The sequence below is a fragment of the Podarcis muralis genome, chromosome 17 (assembly GCF_964188315.1).
Source record: "Podarcis muralis chromosome 17, rPodMur119.hap1.1, whole genome shotgun sequence".
Classification (NCBI taxonomy): Eukaryota; Metazoa; Chordata; class Lepidosauria; order Squamata; family Lacertidae; genus Podarcis; species Podarcis muralis.
The window spans coordinates 27,648,278-27,666,426 of record NC_135671.1 but is presented as its reverse complement, the minus strand read 5'-3'; the positions used below and the strand labels follow the sequence as shown (position 1 = coordinate 27,666,426).

Sequence of the window (18,149 nt, the reverse complement as noted above, 5' to 3'; positions counted from 1 at the left end):
GAATGTCCGACAGGGCTTCTGCAGCTTCCGATTGGCTGCTGCAAACATTTTGGAAGTCGAACGGACTCCCGGAACGGATTAAGTTCGAGAACCAAGGTTCCACTGTAGTTTGGAATAATTATATGCCCACAATATAAAATAACGGTGATCGTTTGCACCCAGAAATAAGGTAGAGGCTCTACCTTTAAACAGGTCAGACTGTTTGTCCGGTCTGGTCCCTGTCATCTTCTTCCTGGCAGCAACTCTCCAAGGTAGCAGGCAGAGGTTATTTGCCAGACCTCTGAGGTCTTCCTGGCTGTGGTAAAATGTAAAGAAAAGGTGTTCCTTTTTCTCTTCCCATCCTCCTGCTGCTCCCTCCAAAAGGGCCTGAACAGCTGGCAGAAGCCTGAACAAGTCTCCTAATCCTGTTAGGTCATCTTCGTTTTGAATAAATCTAAGTTTATTACAGAGCTGATTGGAACTGGTGGGATTAAGTGTTTATTATTCACATTGCCATAAAAACGCGTGCTGTGCTTGTTTAAGCCATTGCTACCATTTCCCTTTTGACACACCTACGGTTTCGAAGCCCGCCCTGCCGCCTGAGAAATACGTGCATTTCTTATTCTTACGAGCTCTGTGGCCATTGACTCTGTGCGCATAGCTCTTCCATCTAGAACAGTGCGCCCATTGTTTTCAAAACCGTTTAACACTTTGCGTTTCTCAACACATTGGCATAGGAAGAAAAGCTTTGCCTGCAGGGGAGGCCACACGGCTGCAGATCTCATTTGAGACTTTTTCTGCAAAGTAAATTGTTAATTATTTAAGCGGGTTTTTTTTTGGGGGGGGGAGGTGTGGCACAAATGAATGTACCAATCTTTTGTGTTCATCTTTTGCTTGTGTGCTTTCTCCTCCCCTCCCGCAATTCTTCCCTGAAGTCTGAGCAACCCAGTCCTGCCAGTTCAAGCTCCAGCTCCAGCTCGAGTTTCACGCCGTCTCAGAACAGTCGACAACAAGGTACCGAAATAGACAGTGCACTTGACCATGGCATGAAAGCCAGGCAGTGGAGCATGTGGCGTTTCAAGGCTGCATCCCTTTACCTTTTATTGTGAGCAGTATCTGGTGGAGCGCTTTGGCTAGCACAGTGACTTTGTGCTGTGCAGCAGAACTTCCTCTCCCCACGCGACCCCTAAATCTGTTCCGTGGGTTCCCTTAGCTCAATCCAGATCAGATTGGAGGGTGCGGGGGAAGAGGAGGGGAAGGTGACCAGTCCATTGCACAAGAGGAAATCCTTTGTTGGGTACCACCCTATATGTTCATCCTCTGGGGAGCTCAGGCAGTGTATATCGTTCTATCTGAACCCCTATTTTTTCCTTGCAACAACCCTGTGAGGTAGGTAGAGGTGGCCGATATATTGATAAATGGTCTGAAACTGGGGTGGTGTTCAGATTGTGATAGCGGTTTCAGATCATTTGAGTTGGAAACAACAACAATTTATTATTTATACCCCGCCCATCTGGCTGGGTCCCCCCAGCCACTCTGGGAGGCTTCCAATAAAACACTAAAATACAATAACCTATTAAACATTAAAAGCTTCCCTAAACAGGGCTGCCTTTAGATGTCTTCTAAAAGTTTGGTAGTTATTTTTCTCTTTGACATCTGGTAGGAGGGCGTTCCACAGGGCAGGCGCCACTACCGAGAAGGCCCTCTGCCTGGTTCCCTGTAACTTGGCTTCTCGCAGCGAGGGAACCGCCAGAAGGCCCTCAGCGCTGGACCTCAGTGTCCGGGCAGAACAATGCATTGCACCAGCTCAAATAGCCTGCAGATGGCAAAGGCGGAGGCAGGCAGAGCCTGAGAAGGTTTCGGAAGAGCAAATTCTCAGACTCTTTCTGTCTGTGCCGTTGAAGAAGCCCCCACCCTCCGACTCGCATGAGCCAGAATGGTATCGGGGCTTGCTCAGCTGGGAGGCGAGAGGCTTCCTGCCCCACAGCCGAACAGTTTAAGGAAGTCTCCACCCTAGTCGGAGCGGTAGGGGGGCTTGCTCAGTAGGGCTGGGCAATGTATCTCAGCTGCTTCTTCCTCTCTTAAGGTGGGGAAGAAGAAGCAGCCCATATACATTCCAGACGTGGTGATATATCAGCATATTGTGATATTTAGCTGATGATATATCACAGTGTTGAAAACCAGATATTGCCCAGCCCTAGAGGTTAGGTTAGTCTGAGCTATACACACTGGATAACTCCATGTCCTTCATGGCTGAGCAGCAATTTGAATTTTGGCCTCCCCATTGCTTGGCTGACATGCTAGCCGCTACACAACACTGACTCACAAGTCACTAAGATTTTTCTCTTCATGTTTATTGTTTGTTTTCATTGTTTGGTTAAAAAGCTGCCTTTTTTAAAAACTGTGGAGGAGTTTGGTTCCATTCAGCCATTTTCTTTTCTCCAGAAGGTTCCTAAACATTCATTTAGTTGGCTGTCTAACCCATGCATTCCATGGGCATGCTTGTAACAATGAATTCACAATACTTAACCGCATAAACAAGACGCTTATTGAGATCCTAAAATGAAATAATCAGAATTAAGATGCATTTTGCATATTGCACTCCATTTGCAAGTGTCTCCCTCACATAAGCTTGGGGCTTCGCTAAGCTGATTTCCCATGATCTAGGCTATTTTTTGGAACATCCTTGAAATTACTGCATCAGAAAAAAATGTGATCTTTTGGCCCACATGTCGCATTGCTCACATACATTGATCCACGTTTCATGACTTAAAATGGCAGCCTAATGGCATGTGTGAACTAAATAAGAGAATAGAATGGAATAACAGGAGGAATGCCGTAGTGAAACAGTGACTTCTCTAAGATACCCTCATAAGCGATGGTTTGTCACAGAAACGAGACACCTATGGTCCTTTCTGTGTTACTGGAGTACATCATACTGATTATTGGCGCTGATGGACTTGTTGTAGTCCAAAAACATTTGGAGGGCCACTGGTCCCATCCCTGATTTATGGGGAACGAACCAAGGTAACCTTTTCCCCCCTTTTGCCTCTGGCACACCCAAAGAAAAAAGAAGCTCTGGTTCCTACTAACCATGGTTTAGCAGTATTTCCAAACCCTAAACTGTAGTTAATCTTAACTATGTTAACCATGGTTTGATGAAACAACGGTTCAGACTAACTGCTGGTTTTCAAGTTTGAATGGTGCACTTGATCAAAAACAGAAACAACAGCTTCTGCCTAATTGGAAATGGAGAGGGGGAAACAAAAAAGTCTGAGGGTTGCCTAGGCTCATTTGGTCACGATAAACCATGGTTTCTCATGTCATTTGCACACAGCCAATCGTTTTCTTGGGGAAAAACAGAAGCTCTTCTACTAACAACACCCAAAAGAGTTGTTGCTCTCTTCCTTTTGCAACCTTAAGATTACCAGTAAGCATAAACCAATAAGACTTCTTTCAGCCAACAAAATTTAATTTTAAAAGACTACAACGGATTTCTTAAACTTTATTGACTTTGGCTTTGGAGTTAATCGCTATTCAGTTCTAAGAAAGTCAGAATTTATATCTGCCAGGAGACCCTACCCTAAGCAGTGTACATGTAAATATCTGAGAGAGTTCCCGTTGAGCTGTTTTTATTATAAATGGCGCAATGTGTATTTTATTAGCAAGCTGCTTTAAATGCAGGAAATATTAAAAGTGATATCCGATCCCTTTCCAAGAAACATTTAGCTCATTTTTTGTGGATTTGTAAGTTTCCTCAAATGTATATTTTTGTTTGTAACGGTTGTAAGAAGCCTATTCATACTACTTCCTTTGCTAGCAGGTCCCTGTTTAAAAGGGAGTATATCAAGATCTGTACATCTGTGCAGTGATACATTACGGTGTCACAAACAATTTTATCAGCCTTGCCCCCATAAGTATAGACTGATATGGTGGTGCGATTGCCTCAAATCTCGGTGCTAGTTAGATTAAATTACCTTTAAAAACCAGATTATTATTTTTTTTAAAAAAATCATGTTTATTTTTAAAAAGCAAAAATCATGTTTCAAAACCATGACTATGATGGATGTCCATTGCGACAACTGGGGGGGAAACCAGCTGGGTTTTTGTTTGTCTGTTTAGTATTAATATTAGACCAATATTGTAGCTGGGAACAGCATTCCCAGTGCCTTTTGTTTAGTTTACATCAGGAATGAAAGAACCCAACAAATACTAACCTTTTGGGTTAGAAACCTTTGAAACTGAATCTTGCCAATACAGAATGTTCTGTTTTCAAAGTTCAATATTAGTCGTTGAAAATACAGTCGTACCTTGCAAGCTGAATGCCTCGGCTCCCGAACAAATCGGCCATTGTGTGCCATAATAAAATGCGTTAGTCTTCAAAGTGCTATAAGATCCTTGGATTTTACCACTATGTTAGTCGCTGGGTGAACTATTTATTTTCAGATTTTATATTTGAAAAACGTAACTCAACTCTTTCCCTCCACCCCTTTTTCCCCCAAGATGAACTCTCTTGGCAGCCAGCCTAGTCTCCCTTGGGAGGAAGGGTGAAATATAAATTTAATAAATAAAGAGCTACTGGAAAGTTTCTGTGGAGTATCTGGGAAATAATTCTAAGCAAGTGGAAATGCTAGCAGGATTAATATAAATTCAACAGTATACAGTTGTACCTTGGATCCCGAACACTGCAAATCCGAAAGTGAGTGTTCCGGTTTGCGAACATTCCTTGGAACCAGAACGTCCGATGGGGCTTCCGTGGCTTCTGATTGGCTGCGGGAGCTTCCTGCAGCCAATCAGAAGCCGCGCTTTGGTTTCTGAACGTTTTGGAAGTCGAACAGACTTCTGGAACGGATTCCGTTCAACTTCCAAGATACAACTGTAATTATGTTTGAGGCAATACGAAAAGGAGGGGAAATTGATTGGTTGGAATAGAAGATGCGGTAAAAATGGGAAACTTGAAGAAGGGAAGTAAATGTATTATTTTATTGGCGGGTGTTTATTTGTGGAAATTGTATGATTGAAAATTCTAATAAAAATAATTATAAAAAAGAGCTACTGTTTTTCAGATATGCTAAAGTCCATATTCTTTTGCATAATAATAATAATAATAATAATAATTCAAAATTTTGAGAACCTAGCTCTAAAACTTTTCTCGCTCCTGAAGCAGGCTTTCTGTTCAGTTCCATGAAAAAGATAGGCCTCTATTTCTGGGGCATAGACACACTTTATACATATGAAGGCTAGCAAAAGAGCTTGCTTGACCTGACATTGACCTTCGAATAAAGAAGACAGCTAAATCTAAGTAGATCAAAAACAGGCAGACAAAGAATGCCTTGGCCGGAACAAGTTGCAATCACAATGATTTATTAGACTATGACTTTCAATACACGGATTAACCTAACAAAATGCACTATTACTAGTAGTGTCTCTTAGATCTTGTCAGGTATAGGATGCCCAAATAATAACCTTTGGGGTTTTTTGTTTTGTTTTTAATCTCTCTTCTGTTGTTCAGAAAGCCAACTTGCTTTACTTAACATTCCAAGACTAATTCTGCAAACACTTAAACATAAATCTCATTGTTGGCAGAAATAATCCTGTTTTAAGTCAACTGGTCTTTGAATAAATTTGCTTTTGTTTATGCGCTTGCTGCATAAGCCCCCCTGCGCATTATGCCTTTCCTTTAATGTCCAAGTCTTCATTGCCCTCGTCTTAAAAACTGTGTTAGGACTTGTTTTGTTGAAAAGCTGAACAATAGGCAGAGTTGAATGCAAACTCCCGCCGGCTGATTTGTGTTCCCTTTTGTTTTTGTCCCCCAGGTCCTTTGAGGTCTATAATGAAAGATCTGCATTCTGATGATAATGAAGATGAATCTGACGAAGCAGACGAGAATGACAATGACTCTGAGATTGAGAGACCTGTAAATACTCATGGAGGAAGCAGGGGCCGCAGGTGAGGGTTGCAATGAAATAAATGCATTCCAGACTATTTGAATGTGCCAGGCTTGTGTCAAAGGCAGGGAAATCTGCTTTTAAATGCAGAGAGAGGATAGGCTGAAACAAAAGTCCACACGGGGAAAGAAAACACAAAATGCAGAGGAATTATCTAAGAAATTGGGGGTGTTATGAAGGGGGCAGAACCTGCCCATAGAAAAGAAGCTGAACACCTTTTTTACAACATAAGAATTATTGGGGGGGGTGTTTATATTTTGAGTGTTGTTGTTGTTTAGTTGTTTAGTCATGTCCGACTCTTCGTGACCCTGTGGACCAGAGCACGCCAGGCACTCCTGTCTTCCACTGCCTCCTGCAGTTTGGTCAAACTCATGCTGGTAGCTTCGAGAACACTATCCAACCATCTCGTCCTCTGTCGTCCCCTTCGCCTTGTGCCCTCCATCTTTCCCAACATCAGGGTCTTTTCCAGGGAGTCTTCTCTTCTCATGAGGTGGCCAAAGTATTGGAACCTCAGCTTCAGGATCTGTCCTTCCAGTGAGCACTCAGGGCTGATTTCCTTCAGAATGGAGAGGTTTGATCTTCTTGCAGTCCATGGGACTCTCAAGAGTCTCCTCCAGCACCAGAATTCAAAAGCATCAATTCTTCGGCGATCAGCCTTTTTTGTGGTCCAGCTCTCACTTCCAGACATCACTACTGGGAGAGGATAGGCTGAAACAAAAGTCCACGCGGGGAAAGGAAACACAAAATGCAGAGGAATTATCTAAGAAATTGGGGGTGTTAGGAAGGGGGCAGAACCTGCCCATAGTCCAAAGAAGCTGAACACTTTTTTTACAACATAAGAATTATGGAGTGTGTGTTTATATTTTGAGTACTGCCTTTCAAACATATGGAGTTGTAGGGAGGTTGGTTTTTAAGACCCGGGGTGTGTGTGTGGCTTTTTGATTAAATGCTGTAGCATTTCATAGAACAGAGGCTCCCAAACTTTTTGGCCTACCACCCCCTTTTCAGGAAAAAAAATACTCAGCGCCTTCCCCCCTTTGAAATCTACTTTCTTTAAGTAAAGGGGTGAGGCTGCCTGCTATTGGCCAAATAGGCAGGCAAGTTGCAATTCACTTCCTGGGTCTGAGTGAACCCAAGCCCAGGGAATCTCCTCACCTCCAGCACGACTGCCTGATCCAGGGGAGATGTTGTCGCCGTCCCGCAACAACACTTGACATGGCAATAAGCATCATTACACAGCAGATGAAACCAGTGCTATTTTTCTAGAAAAATCAGACTTTGCTTGTGTGCTCAAGACATCGATTCTATAAAACATATTTTGCTGCACTGTGTGAAATATGAGCAAGCCAGGGCTGAACTGATATTACTCTTGCTGGTAGCATTCCCGGGAAAATCAGAGGCTCACTATGTCAGGTTCCTACTGGAAGACCGGACAAACGCTAGAACATTAGCAGTGGCAAGGTTTTTATTGTTGGTTGCAAGATCCAATGATCCCTATCTTTAAGTCTGAACAAAATGCTTGTTTAACCTGGAGGTAGGCTGTCTGAATTGTGCATTGCTTTGTAACGATTTGTTGGGTCTCTGGACCGTAATAAAGATTGATTGATTGATTGATTTCTAGAAAAAGAGGTGCTGGAACTCCCCCTGAACGCCTCCCTTGTTCTCTTATAATGGCAATGGCGCCCACCTGAGTGGGGCCGGAACTGAGTTCCAGTGAGTTCCGGCTGGGGGGGGAAAAGCCCTGGATGAAACATGTATGAATGGTTTTCCAAAAATTTCTTCTCTCGTATGATATGTGAAGGCTTGTTAATAGGGAAGATGAAGTGAATGTATATTGAATTTTACAGATGTGTTTCAGGACGCTGTCAGGCTCCCAGCAGCATTCAACTGACACTCAAGCGTTCAAAACATCTAGCTCCTCTTCACACAACAGTGTCAGTCATGTAGGCATGGTATTTCTCCTCAGCCTTGAGTAAAATGATTATTATCTTGCTTCTGAAATGGTGCTGTACTTTTGTGTCCTCCGATTACAGTACGTGGAAGAGACATGGGAGCTGTGTTGAAATGGACATGGCATTCTGTCTTCTTCAGTGTCTGTGTGTGTCCATACAAATGACAATATCTAAACTGCGAAGACAATAGTCGTGCCTTATGACCTTCCTCCAACCCTGTATGTTGGTTTCATTTTGAGATACATATTGAAAAGCTATAACCCTTCTGCCTGTATGAATAGATGAGGGGGTTTGAGAGGGGTAATAAGGTGCCCCATAATCAGTGCTGAGCTGTATTATAGGGTCGAGTAAAAAGAGCTGAAGCTACTCTGAGGACTTTGTGTATGTGAGGTATAATTATGCTTAATAAAATAAAGAATTTTAAGTGGAGGAAAAGTTGAAGAAGCTCCTGTCTTCTGTTTTGAGATATGCTACTCTCTTAATGAGTATATCATGTGTGTTGTCTTCTGGTTAGTCAGGCCTCAACTCTCAACGTGTGTTTGTTTGTGTGTGTGTGTGTGTGTGTGTGTGTGTGTGTGTAGTTTATTGGACCATAGCATTACAACTTCCAACATTAGCTTGAAAGCAAGAATGCCTGCCTACTGCACTTGGTTGAGAATTCGAGAAATCAGATGGATGCCTTGGTGGGTTAGTACAAACCCATATAGGTTTTGACGAAAATACATTTAAATAGGAATACCTGGGGTGAAGAAGTAACAGAGGAAGCAGGAAGCAGGACTTGCCTGGAGAAAGGGGGTGTTCGTTTCTGACCTGTGAAAATTCAGGCTTGGAATATCAAGAACTTGCAAGTAATTACAACTTGTATACAAGGCAACTTTCAGAATTTCAAGCAAGTTGGAAAATTCTGAGTGGCTGTTATTTTTTAGATTTGCTATCGGGGTGCTGTAGATAATGTTCTGTTCCAAAATAGGTGGGGAACCGTCTTTTCCAGAAGTTGATATCCCGATCAAAGTGTATTTTATGCGCCTTCTCCTTCTTCTTCTTCTTCTTCTTCTTCTTCTTCTTCTTCTTCTTCTTCTTCTTCTTGTTGTTGTTTGGTACTGATGTCCACATTGCATCACATGTTGATAGTTCACCTTGACTATCAGAAGCAGTTTTAGCTATGTATAATTAAGATACCATTTCAAGAAAACTGCAGGTGAATATTGCAGTTATGCAGACTTTTTATTCAGAATGTGTTCACAAACAGAAAAGAGTTGGGTTCACCTTTGGGATCATCAAGTTATTGAAAGTTGGAAAGCATTGATCTTACTTGGGTTTCTCTTATTTGGACTTTTTGTTCCTAATCTGTTAACATTGCTGCCACTTACTTTTCAACTTCTCCCACAAACTTGCTTTTTGAAAGCCGATTGTTAGGGCTGTGATGTCAGTTATAAGCCATGGAAAATTTCCTTTATGCTGCACAGCTTAATAAATTTATTTTTCCTTTCCCTTCTCAGGGTTAGTCTGAGCGATGGAAGCGACAGCGACAGCAGTTCAGCATCTTCACCCCTCCGCCATGAACCCCCACCTTTATTAAAAACCAACAATAACCAGGTACTGTTTTGCAGCATGACTGCTGCAGCCACCATCACTTCATTTTCCCAGTGGATATTTTCTCTCTTGTCCTTCTGCCTTGGGAGCCATTTGGTCAGTGTAAAACAGAGAGAGTGTCCTGTGTGACAAAAACAGAGAGAAACTATTACTTCTGTCTTATACATCATGGGTGTGGGTGCTTAAGCTGAGATTCCTGCATTGCAGGGGGGTAGATTAGATGGTCCTTTGGTCCCTTCCCATTCGACGATTCTGTGACACATGCTTGGTAATATTATTGAAACATATACAAGAAGGCGTGCAGCAGCTTTTTCCTCTAATGACGACTGTTAATTTGGTGAAGAGTTAAATGCTAGCACTGTCGTCATATGAACAACCTTCAGAAATTTGCTGCGACGCAATTATTGTACAAATCGTTAATAATAAAACTGCTCGTAAAGTTCTGCATCCGGCTACCATGATTTCTGACCAAGCTAAAGGTAAAGGGACCCCTGACCATTAGGTCCAGTCGTGACCGACTCTGGGGTTGCGGCGCTCATCTCGCTTTACTAGCCGAGGGAGCCAGCATACAGCTTCCGGGTCATGTGGCCAGCATGACTAAGCCGCTTCTGGCGAACCAGAGCAGCGCACGGAAACGCTGTTTACCTTCCCGCCGGAGCAGTACCTATTTATCTACTTGCACTTTGATGTGCTTTTGAACTGCTAGGTTGGCAGGAGCAGCGACCGAGCAACGGGAGCTCACCCCGTCACGGGGATTCGAACCGCTGACCTTCTGATCGGCAAGTCCTAGGCTCTGTGGTTTAACCCACAGCGCCACCCGCGTCCCTCTGACCAAGCTATAAAAACATAAGAGTATCACCAACTGCGATAATCCCTGGGATGTGCATGTGGTCAAGAGCTTTAAAATATGTACACATTCGCTTCATATAATTCTGCTTCAAACTGGCCATTGAGAACAGAAAATGTTGAGTTAGGTGTGGGGCTTTTGCTTCCAATTGTATCATTTGGACAGTGCGAGCTAACTCTCAATACCCCCCCCCCCATGCTATCTGTTTGAAGAGGGCTCCATGCTTCGAAGGAGCACCGGGCTTTAATTATTTTATTTTATTTATTAAATTTATATACTGCCCTTCATCCTAAGAACTCAGAGTGGTTCACAGAAAAAATATGCAGGTTAGATAAATTGGCTGCTGAACATCCTTAAACCATTGAGATATTTGGTTGTGGAATTTCTCGTGATCCTCAGACCTAGCCCTATGATTCCCTTAAATATTTACTCTTATTTTCTAGATTCTAGAAGTGAAGAGTCCTATAAAGCAGAGTAAATCTGATAAACAGATAAAGAATGGCGATTGCGATAAGGTAAATGAAAAGAAACAATATTTGCATCATGCTTCATAATCTTTCTTAAATCTGTAAAAAGTATTGCATCTTTCAGTATATAAGAAACATTGGTTGGCACATGCCTTAATGAAGTGTTTTTTAGTTACTCAATATTTTAGTATCCCTATAGTGCACAGTTTATTCTACATTTTAATTACTTATTATGTATATATTGTTCTCTTAAACGAAGTGGGGTCAAATAGTTCAATTTCAGGCCCAGTTCAAGGTACAGGTAATCTTATAAACCCTAAAAGGCTTAGAATCCAAATATGTGAAGGAACGTCTTTTTCCACACCAGAGTGCCTGTGTTTGCCCAACACACCAGAAGTGTGCTATGTAACAACAAAAGAAAGGGGGTGTTTGGCCATAGCACTATGGTTCTGGAATGCAATGCGCTTCCTAAGAGGTACACCTTACAATTTGTTCACAACAGGTTAAGATGAGTTTTAATTTGCCCATACAGTGGTACCTCGGGTTAAGTACTTAATTCGTTCCAGAGGCCCATTCTTAACCTGAAACTGTTCTTAACCTGAAGCACTATTTCTGGGTTAGTGGAGTCTGTAACCTGAAGCGTATGTAACCCGAGGTACCACTGTATCTTGCTGAGTTGTTGTTTTTTTAGCAGTTAGCTACATTATTGTTAGTATCATGGCTTTATTGTACATCACTGTGTTTTATGACATACTTAATTCATCGCAACTTGCGCACATTTAACTTGTGTCGTCGCAGTTTTATGCTCATGGCAGCAAGCCAACTGAAAATGCATAAATCTAATGCATGTGAGGTGGAGAGCTTAAATGCTCTTTGCTTTGCTCGCCAGAGTCCGGTAAGCAAGTCGTTGAGCTTAAAAATTCTCCACCTTGTAGAGCTGGCTGGCAAAGCCCACTCTTGGGGGGCAAAGCACCATCTTGGAAAAAGTAGGGATAATCACACAAGGGTGGTTCTGAGCTTGTTCTGACTATACACAAAGTTGTGAGTCGGCTGTATTTCCATTGCTTTGCTGTCCTGGAATATAAATATTTGTCTACAAAAAATATATATTTATTAAGATTTTTACAGAATGAAAAAAGAAAAATACAAAATAAAAATAATTAAAAAACAATTCCATCTTGCCATCACTTATTTTTCATTTGCTTGTTTCCCAGACCTCCTCACACCTCCCTTTTTTGTATTCCAATTCAATTTATTAGTTCAGCAAATCCTTTCCCTCTTTATTTATCCTAGTCTTTAATCTTAAAATATTATACCATTAAATTTTTACCTGTTAGTAATCCATTTTTTCATAGTCCTTACAGCGTTATAGCTAAAAACCACTTAACTTTCTATCCAACATCATTCTAACATTCATTAATTTTACAATATTTCTGTAGATAGTCTTTAAATTTCTTCCAATCTTCTTCCACTGACTCTTCTCCCTGGTTATAAATATTTGTCTATACACCAGAATACAAATGTGGTGTTTTTTTAAATAAAACGTTCATTTTTTTGTTTGTTTTTGAATGGTTTATTTCCAGGCATATCTCGATGAGCTAGTTGAGCTTCACAGAAGGTTAATGACACTAAGGGAAAGACATGTACTGCAACAGGTGAGAGGTCTACTTTCTGTGCTAAGCATGTTGTTGTTTAGTCGTGTCAGACTCTTCGTGACCCCATGGACCAGAGCACGCCAGGCACGCCTGTCTTCGTGCTAAGCATAGTACTTTTCAAAGTCGAGAACACAGCTCTGATCTTCTAGTAGAATTTGATAATCCATCCGCCTACATCTTAACAATTGTGACATATGTGCTGAGAGATTAGCATGTTGCAAGATTTTCAAACTATAAGCACTGTTTTCTGCTGAAAAAAACACCATGCCTTATTGAGGGATATTTCTTTAAGTGTTCCTGGCGATGGCAAACAGATTTTTAATGCATCCCGAGCATTACAAATTTCAGTTTGTAACACTGAATTCAGTCTTCTGTCTTTTTCAACTATACTTGAGTTTGCATGTTGCAGCTTTGAACGTGTTAGCCGTTCAGTATCAAAACTCAACTTTTCTACTGAGACCTCTGTGTTACCACAGGAAGATTCAAGTGCAGGAACTGTCAAGCCTTGAGCGGTACCTAGCTAAATCATATTCTGAGCAGACCTGTTGAAATCAATGGACTTTAAGTAGCTTAAGTCCATTGATTCCAGAGTGAGTACGCTGAATGTAATTCAGTTGGAATCACCCCAAATAATTTCAGGTTGTTGTTGGTTTTTTTAAAAAAAATAGCACTAGTATTCACTTCAGTTGCATCAAATATTTCTTTTTGTAATGAAATTTACTCTTTGTAATCAAGAACTGATTCCCCAGAAGTTTGGAGATTTGTGTGCATGTATGCACACACATCTGTGCACGCCATTTCTGATCTCTCCGAATGTGTCTTTCATTGTGGACTTTACTGGCCAAACAAACAAAGCAAAAAGTGACTGGTAATGAACTGGTTACATGTATTTTGCTAGCAGGATTTTCTATCTTTATATACAATTGCAATTTCTAAATTAAGCTGATAGCATGTATTTTGTACTCTGAATAGGAAAAAAGCAATCTTCTTTTTATGTTTCGTTTACAAATAGTCAGTTGTTAAGAGATTATTTTGCAGTGAGGTTCCCCCGCACTCCAATTTAGTAGTATTATCCCACACATTATAGAGTAACACACCCAGGTTCGCTCGGCAGGGAGTCGCAACCAATCCAAGCTCCAACAAATGACAGTGCACGATCAGTTTGTTTTCAGACACTAGTTTATCACATTCACAGTTTACATTTCTTTTAGATGTAGATCTTATGTGTGTCTAAAAAAAAATATAGTGTGTGAAGTGGCTCATATTCTGTTTAGGAACCTGCATTTCATACTGAGCATATAAATTACTGTATTTTTCGCTCCATAAGACACACTTTTTTCCTCCTAGAAAGTAAGGGGAAATGTGAGTGCGTCTTATGGAGTGAATGGCGCTGCACAGAGAGAAGAGCTGTGCAGCGCCCCTTCAGCGAAACGGGAGGAGGGACGGAGCCCCTTCTGTTGCTCCTCCCACTTTGCTGAAGGGGCGCTGCACAGAGAGGGAGAGCTGCACAGCACCCCTTCAGCGAAGCGCCTCTCCTGGCTTCTGCCTTAGCCGCGCACAGTCTCTTCAGGCAGGGGGAGCCTTCATCCCGCTGCCCAGGAGAGGCTGTGCATGGCTGTCCCATAAGCCAGGACAGCAAGAGGGATCTCTGTGCAGTGATTCCACCTGCTGTCCTGGCTTCCGCCAGGACAGCCTCTTCCAGACAGGGGGAGCCTTCATCCCGCTGCCCTGAAGAGGCTTGGTGCGGCTATCCCAGAAGGCAGAACAGCCAGAGGCTATCCCAGAAGCCAGATCCCTCTCGCTGTTCTGGCTTCTGGGATTCAGATTTTTTTTCTTCTTGTTTTCCTCCTCCCAAAACTTGGTGCGCCTTATGGAGCGAAAAATACGGTAATTGTTCAACAGTGCCTTTCATTTGAAACTATGGCTGTCAGTGGATCAGTCCTAAGGGAAATAGAATCAAGGATCACTACTTATTCACCAGGATGTCACAGTAAAGCTATATTAATGGTCATGATACATAAAGTGTGGATTTTGATCCCTAACTACTGAAAGCCAGTAGATGGTCCCAGCAGAATGTTGAATCTGTGTGCAGCAGACTGGGATCCAATCCTGTCTGGGATCTTAGCTCTCTGGGTGGCCCTGGGCACTCTTAGCCAAACATTTCATTAGCAGGCTGTAAAGATTAAAATAAGAGTTTGTTTGGGGTTTTTTGTAGCCGTTTTTAAAACCTTTACCATAACACAAGAAATGAACTGCAATGCATAACAATAAATAATAGCTTTTAAGGTAGTCTTTTTGGACACGGAGAATTCCAAATCCTTTCAAACCTTTCTTAAAGGTTAAAATGAAATCTTTCCCATTAGCTAAAGCCCAGCCCTTCAAGCAGACATTCTTCCCCAAAGGCATTTCAATTGCTGCAGCATGATAGATGGCAATGAAATTGATGGAAAATGACTGTGTGTAAACAACTGTACATTAAAACAAAGTGGAGCACACTTGGTCAAGAACAAATAAAACTTCCTAGGTTCTTGCATCCTGGGTCTAAGTTTGAAGTATTTTAATGTTCTGTTTTTCAACTCTGGTAATCTGAAATCTTGACAGTTATAATCTTAAGTCTTCCCCCCCTCCAATAGATTAAGAACGTGAGTGCTGATATTAAAAGCATTAACCTGAATCGCCTTGGCAGGTGGTCAAGAATTCCCCTAAAGCTTTCTTGGGTATATCTTGATGTATTCTGTGCCTCCATTAAAACTGAGGGGGTTCATCTCACTCAGATGCACCAGGTGGCTTTGACACTGTAGCTGCATTTCTCAGAGGCCCGGATGAAGAATCGGGTTCAAATGTTCATGTTGCTCTTAGCTGGAAGCTTAGAAAGTGTAGATAGCGATCAAGAAATGAGATTTTATTTCTCGTTACTTTTAAGAGCACTGCATTGCTTTAAAATGCATCTGTTAACACTTCCTAACTGCTTTTGAATTCCTGAAATTTATTATCATGGGAGTTAATGGAAGGCCCCCTTTTTGGCACAGTATCACAGGGAAGCGTATCAAATATAGTTCTGTTGGGGGCAGGGGGGGATGCTTCTGCAAGTTTTTCTGAAATTCTTCATGAACTGCTCGACTCGGGGCTAAGTGAAACATACATTAAGATTACATTTTTAACTCTTGAAAAGATAACACAGGCTATTTCCCTGTTAGCCATTGAGTGTTGTGTCAAAAGTTGTCATACATGCCAGGGCTGTCAGAGGGAACAGGTGTCTGTTTTCAGCTGACTTGTTGCAACGCATACCATATTTTTCGCTCTATAAGGTGCTCTATAAGCGGGATCCATCCTTGTGCCATAGCCACATGCAGCCTCTCCTGGCCGGAGGGGGGCTATGGCAATTCCCCCACCTCCCGCAAACGACCACAGGAGCCACGCACCCTTTAAGGAGCACGCGGCTCCTGTGGGCTTTTCTACGACGAGGGAGAAGGGACTGACTGGCCGCATCAGTCCCTTCTCCCCCCTGGGGAAAAGCCCGCAAGAGCCGTACGGAGCTTATGTGTGGTTCTTGGGGGCTTTTCCTGCCTGCCTCCCCCCTGCCTCCACTCCATAAGACACACACACATTTCCCCTTACTTTTTAGGAGGGAAAATGTGTGTCTTATGGAGCGAAAAATACGGTATGTGGTTGGCATTGTGTATTAGCTTGATACTTGATTGTTTCCAGTCATCGCATCCCATGTGTGCCTCTAGATCAGCAAGAGATCAATGGGCTTACCCATTGAACAATTGCTACCCATTGTATTTGGATCAGCTGCTGTGTTAGAAATGCCTCCCATTGCTCCTGTTCCCCCCTTTTACCACAGCACCTGTGTCTTCTCTGCCCTCGTGCCCCAGGAATGCCAACAGGATTGGGCATTCCACCACACCCAGAAGCAGGGGCTCAAATTTGGCTATGCTTCGTGTTATATGCAATTTGTTTCCTCTTTGATGGATTGAGTAGAGGGCTCAGAAGTAAATCAGCAGCTACACACAAGTCATAACAGATTTGGCTTTTTCCAGAACCGTATTTTCATACCAGAAAAAGCTCAATCGGTTGAATTACTGACTGCCACCAAGCAGCAAGACAAAGAAAGGCTTCAAAATGAAAGAGCGAGCCCTTTCTTCATTGTCTAAAGCACCTCCCAGTCCATTTTGAGTCTGTGAAGACCAAAGTGTTGTATAGCTCCAGATTTCTCTATACGGTCAGTCACAGCTCTAGATTCCATTGCCTATAAAAACTGAAAGGCATTTCTCAAAGCAGTTGCTTAGAATAGTCCCTCCACATTTTGCTTCACAATTCTCCTTCTACAAGTTTTACTTTTTAGCTCAGATTCTGGCCTCCTAGTAGACTCATCTTACTTTCTTGGTGGGCCTAGCTATGCATGCATTTTTCCTGCCAATCACAGACACGACTGTTGGCTGCCATTCTTCCTGTGCATGCTTCGTTCCTTGCCAGAAGCAAATGAGCACCTGAGAGGGGACAGCTAAAAAATATTAGGTGCCTTAGTTGGTTAAAAGGTAAAGGGAACCCTGACCATTAGGTCCAGTCGTGACCTATTCTGGGGTTGCGGTGCTCATCTCGCTTTACTGGCCAAGGGAGCCGGCGTACAGCTTACGGGTCATGTGGCCAGCATGACCAAGGCGCTTCTGGCGAACCAGAGCAGCGCACAGAAACACCGTCTACCTTCCCGCCGGAGCGGTACCTATTTATCTACTATCACTTTGATGTGCTTTCGAACTGCTAGGTTGGCAGGAGCAGGGACTGAGCAACGGGAGCTCACCCTGTCGTGGGGATTTGAACCTCTGACCTTCTGATCAGCAAGTCCTAGGCTCTGTGGTTTAACCCACAGCGCCACCCATGTCCCTTAATACCCTTAATTATATTATCTAGTTTAATTTTGTTGATTTGGTGAGCTACAAAATGAAAGGAGGGACATGATTGCAAAGGGGTGGAGAGTACAGACATATAAAATGGATTTTATGTCCCAGTGAATCTGGAGGGATTGATACTGAGGAATACCATTTTAATTAACAGTATTGGAGTTTCCTTATGTTTCCACTAGTTTGCGTTAGTCTAGTGCAGGCATCCCCAAACTCAGCCCTCCAGATGTTTAGGGACTACAACTCCCATCATCCCTAGCTAACAGGACCAGTGGTCAGGCATGATGGGAATTGGGCCAAGTTTGGGGGTGCCTGATCTAGGGCAAATCCAAGTGAAGTTTGATTGCTTATAGCACCTGAAGGATGAACTGTGACCGAAAGATGCTTTTCCTTTGATTATATTGATCCATTTCTCATGTCACTGGCTTCAGGACTGCATCTTATAGGTAATACGCAATCCGTGCAGTTACTTTATATTAACTTAATTTTGAAATAAGAAACTTCCTCTCTACTTAAAACAGGAAAACTCCATCTGCTGAAATAATTCAAAATGTGGCAGGGACACAAGGCAGAGTTTCAGCTCAACTTTTATAATGTAACTCAACAGAGATGGCAATTTGATGCAGTAATGGGAGTTAATGTTGCAGTCTGAATGGATTTTCTTAGTCAACTGTAAACGAGCAACAGATTGAATGTTGGCATTTGAAATAAAGCAAAAGTGAACTTTGGATAGTTCAGCTCATAGGAGAGGGAGTCAAAGGCAAACCTAAAGTACGTAGGTTGCAGATATCTGTAGGAAGAAGA

The 18,149-nt window shown here is 42.4% G+C and overlaps 1 protein-coding gene across 4 annotated transcripts in view; it reads left to right on the top strand.

Annotated features, from left to right (window-relative positions):
• The window catches only part of MLLT3 (MLLT3 super elongation complex subunit), a 120,585-nt gene that overhangs the window by 96,972 nt on the left and 5,464 nt on the right, over positions 1 to 18,149 (top strand). For all 4 annotated transcript variants that reach the window (XM_028713144.2, XM_028713141.2, XM_028713145.2 and 1 more), the window contains 5 exons: positions 915 to 993; positions 5,796 to 5,928; positions 9,379 to 9,475; positions 10,763 to 10,834; positions 12,370 to 12,441. In XM_028713144.2, coding sequence (XP_028568977.2) covers positions 915 to 993; positions 5,796 to 5,928; positions 9,379 to 9,475; positions 10,763 to 10,834; positions 12,370 to 12,441 — 453 coding nt within the window. The remainder of the gene's footprint in view (positions 1 to 914; positions 994 to 5,795; positions 5,929 to 9,378; positions 9,476 to 10,762; positions 10,835 to 12,369; positions 12,442 to 18,149) is intronic.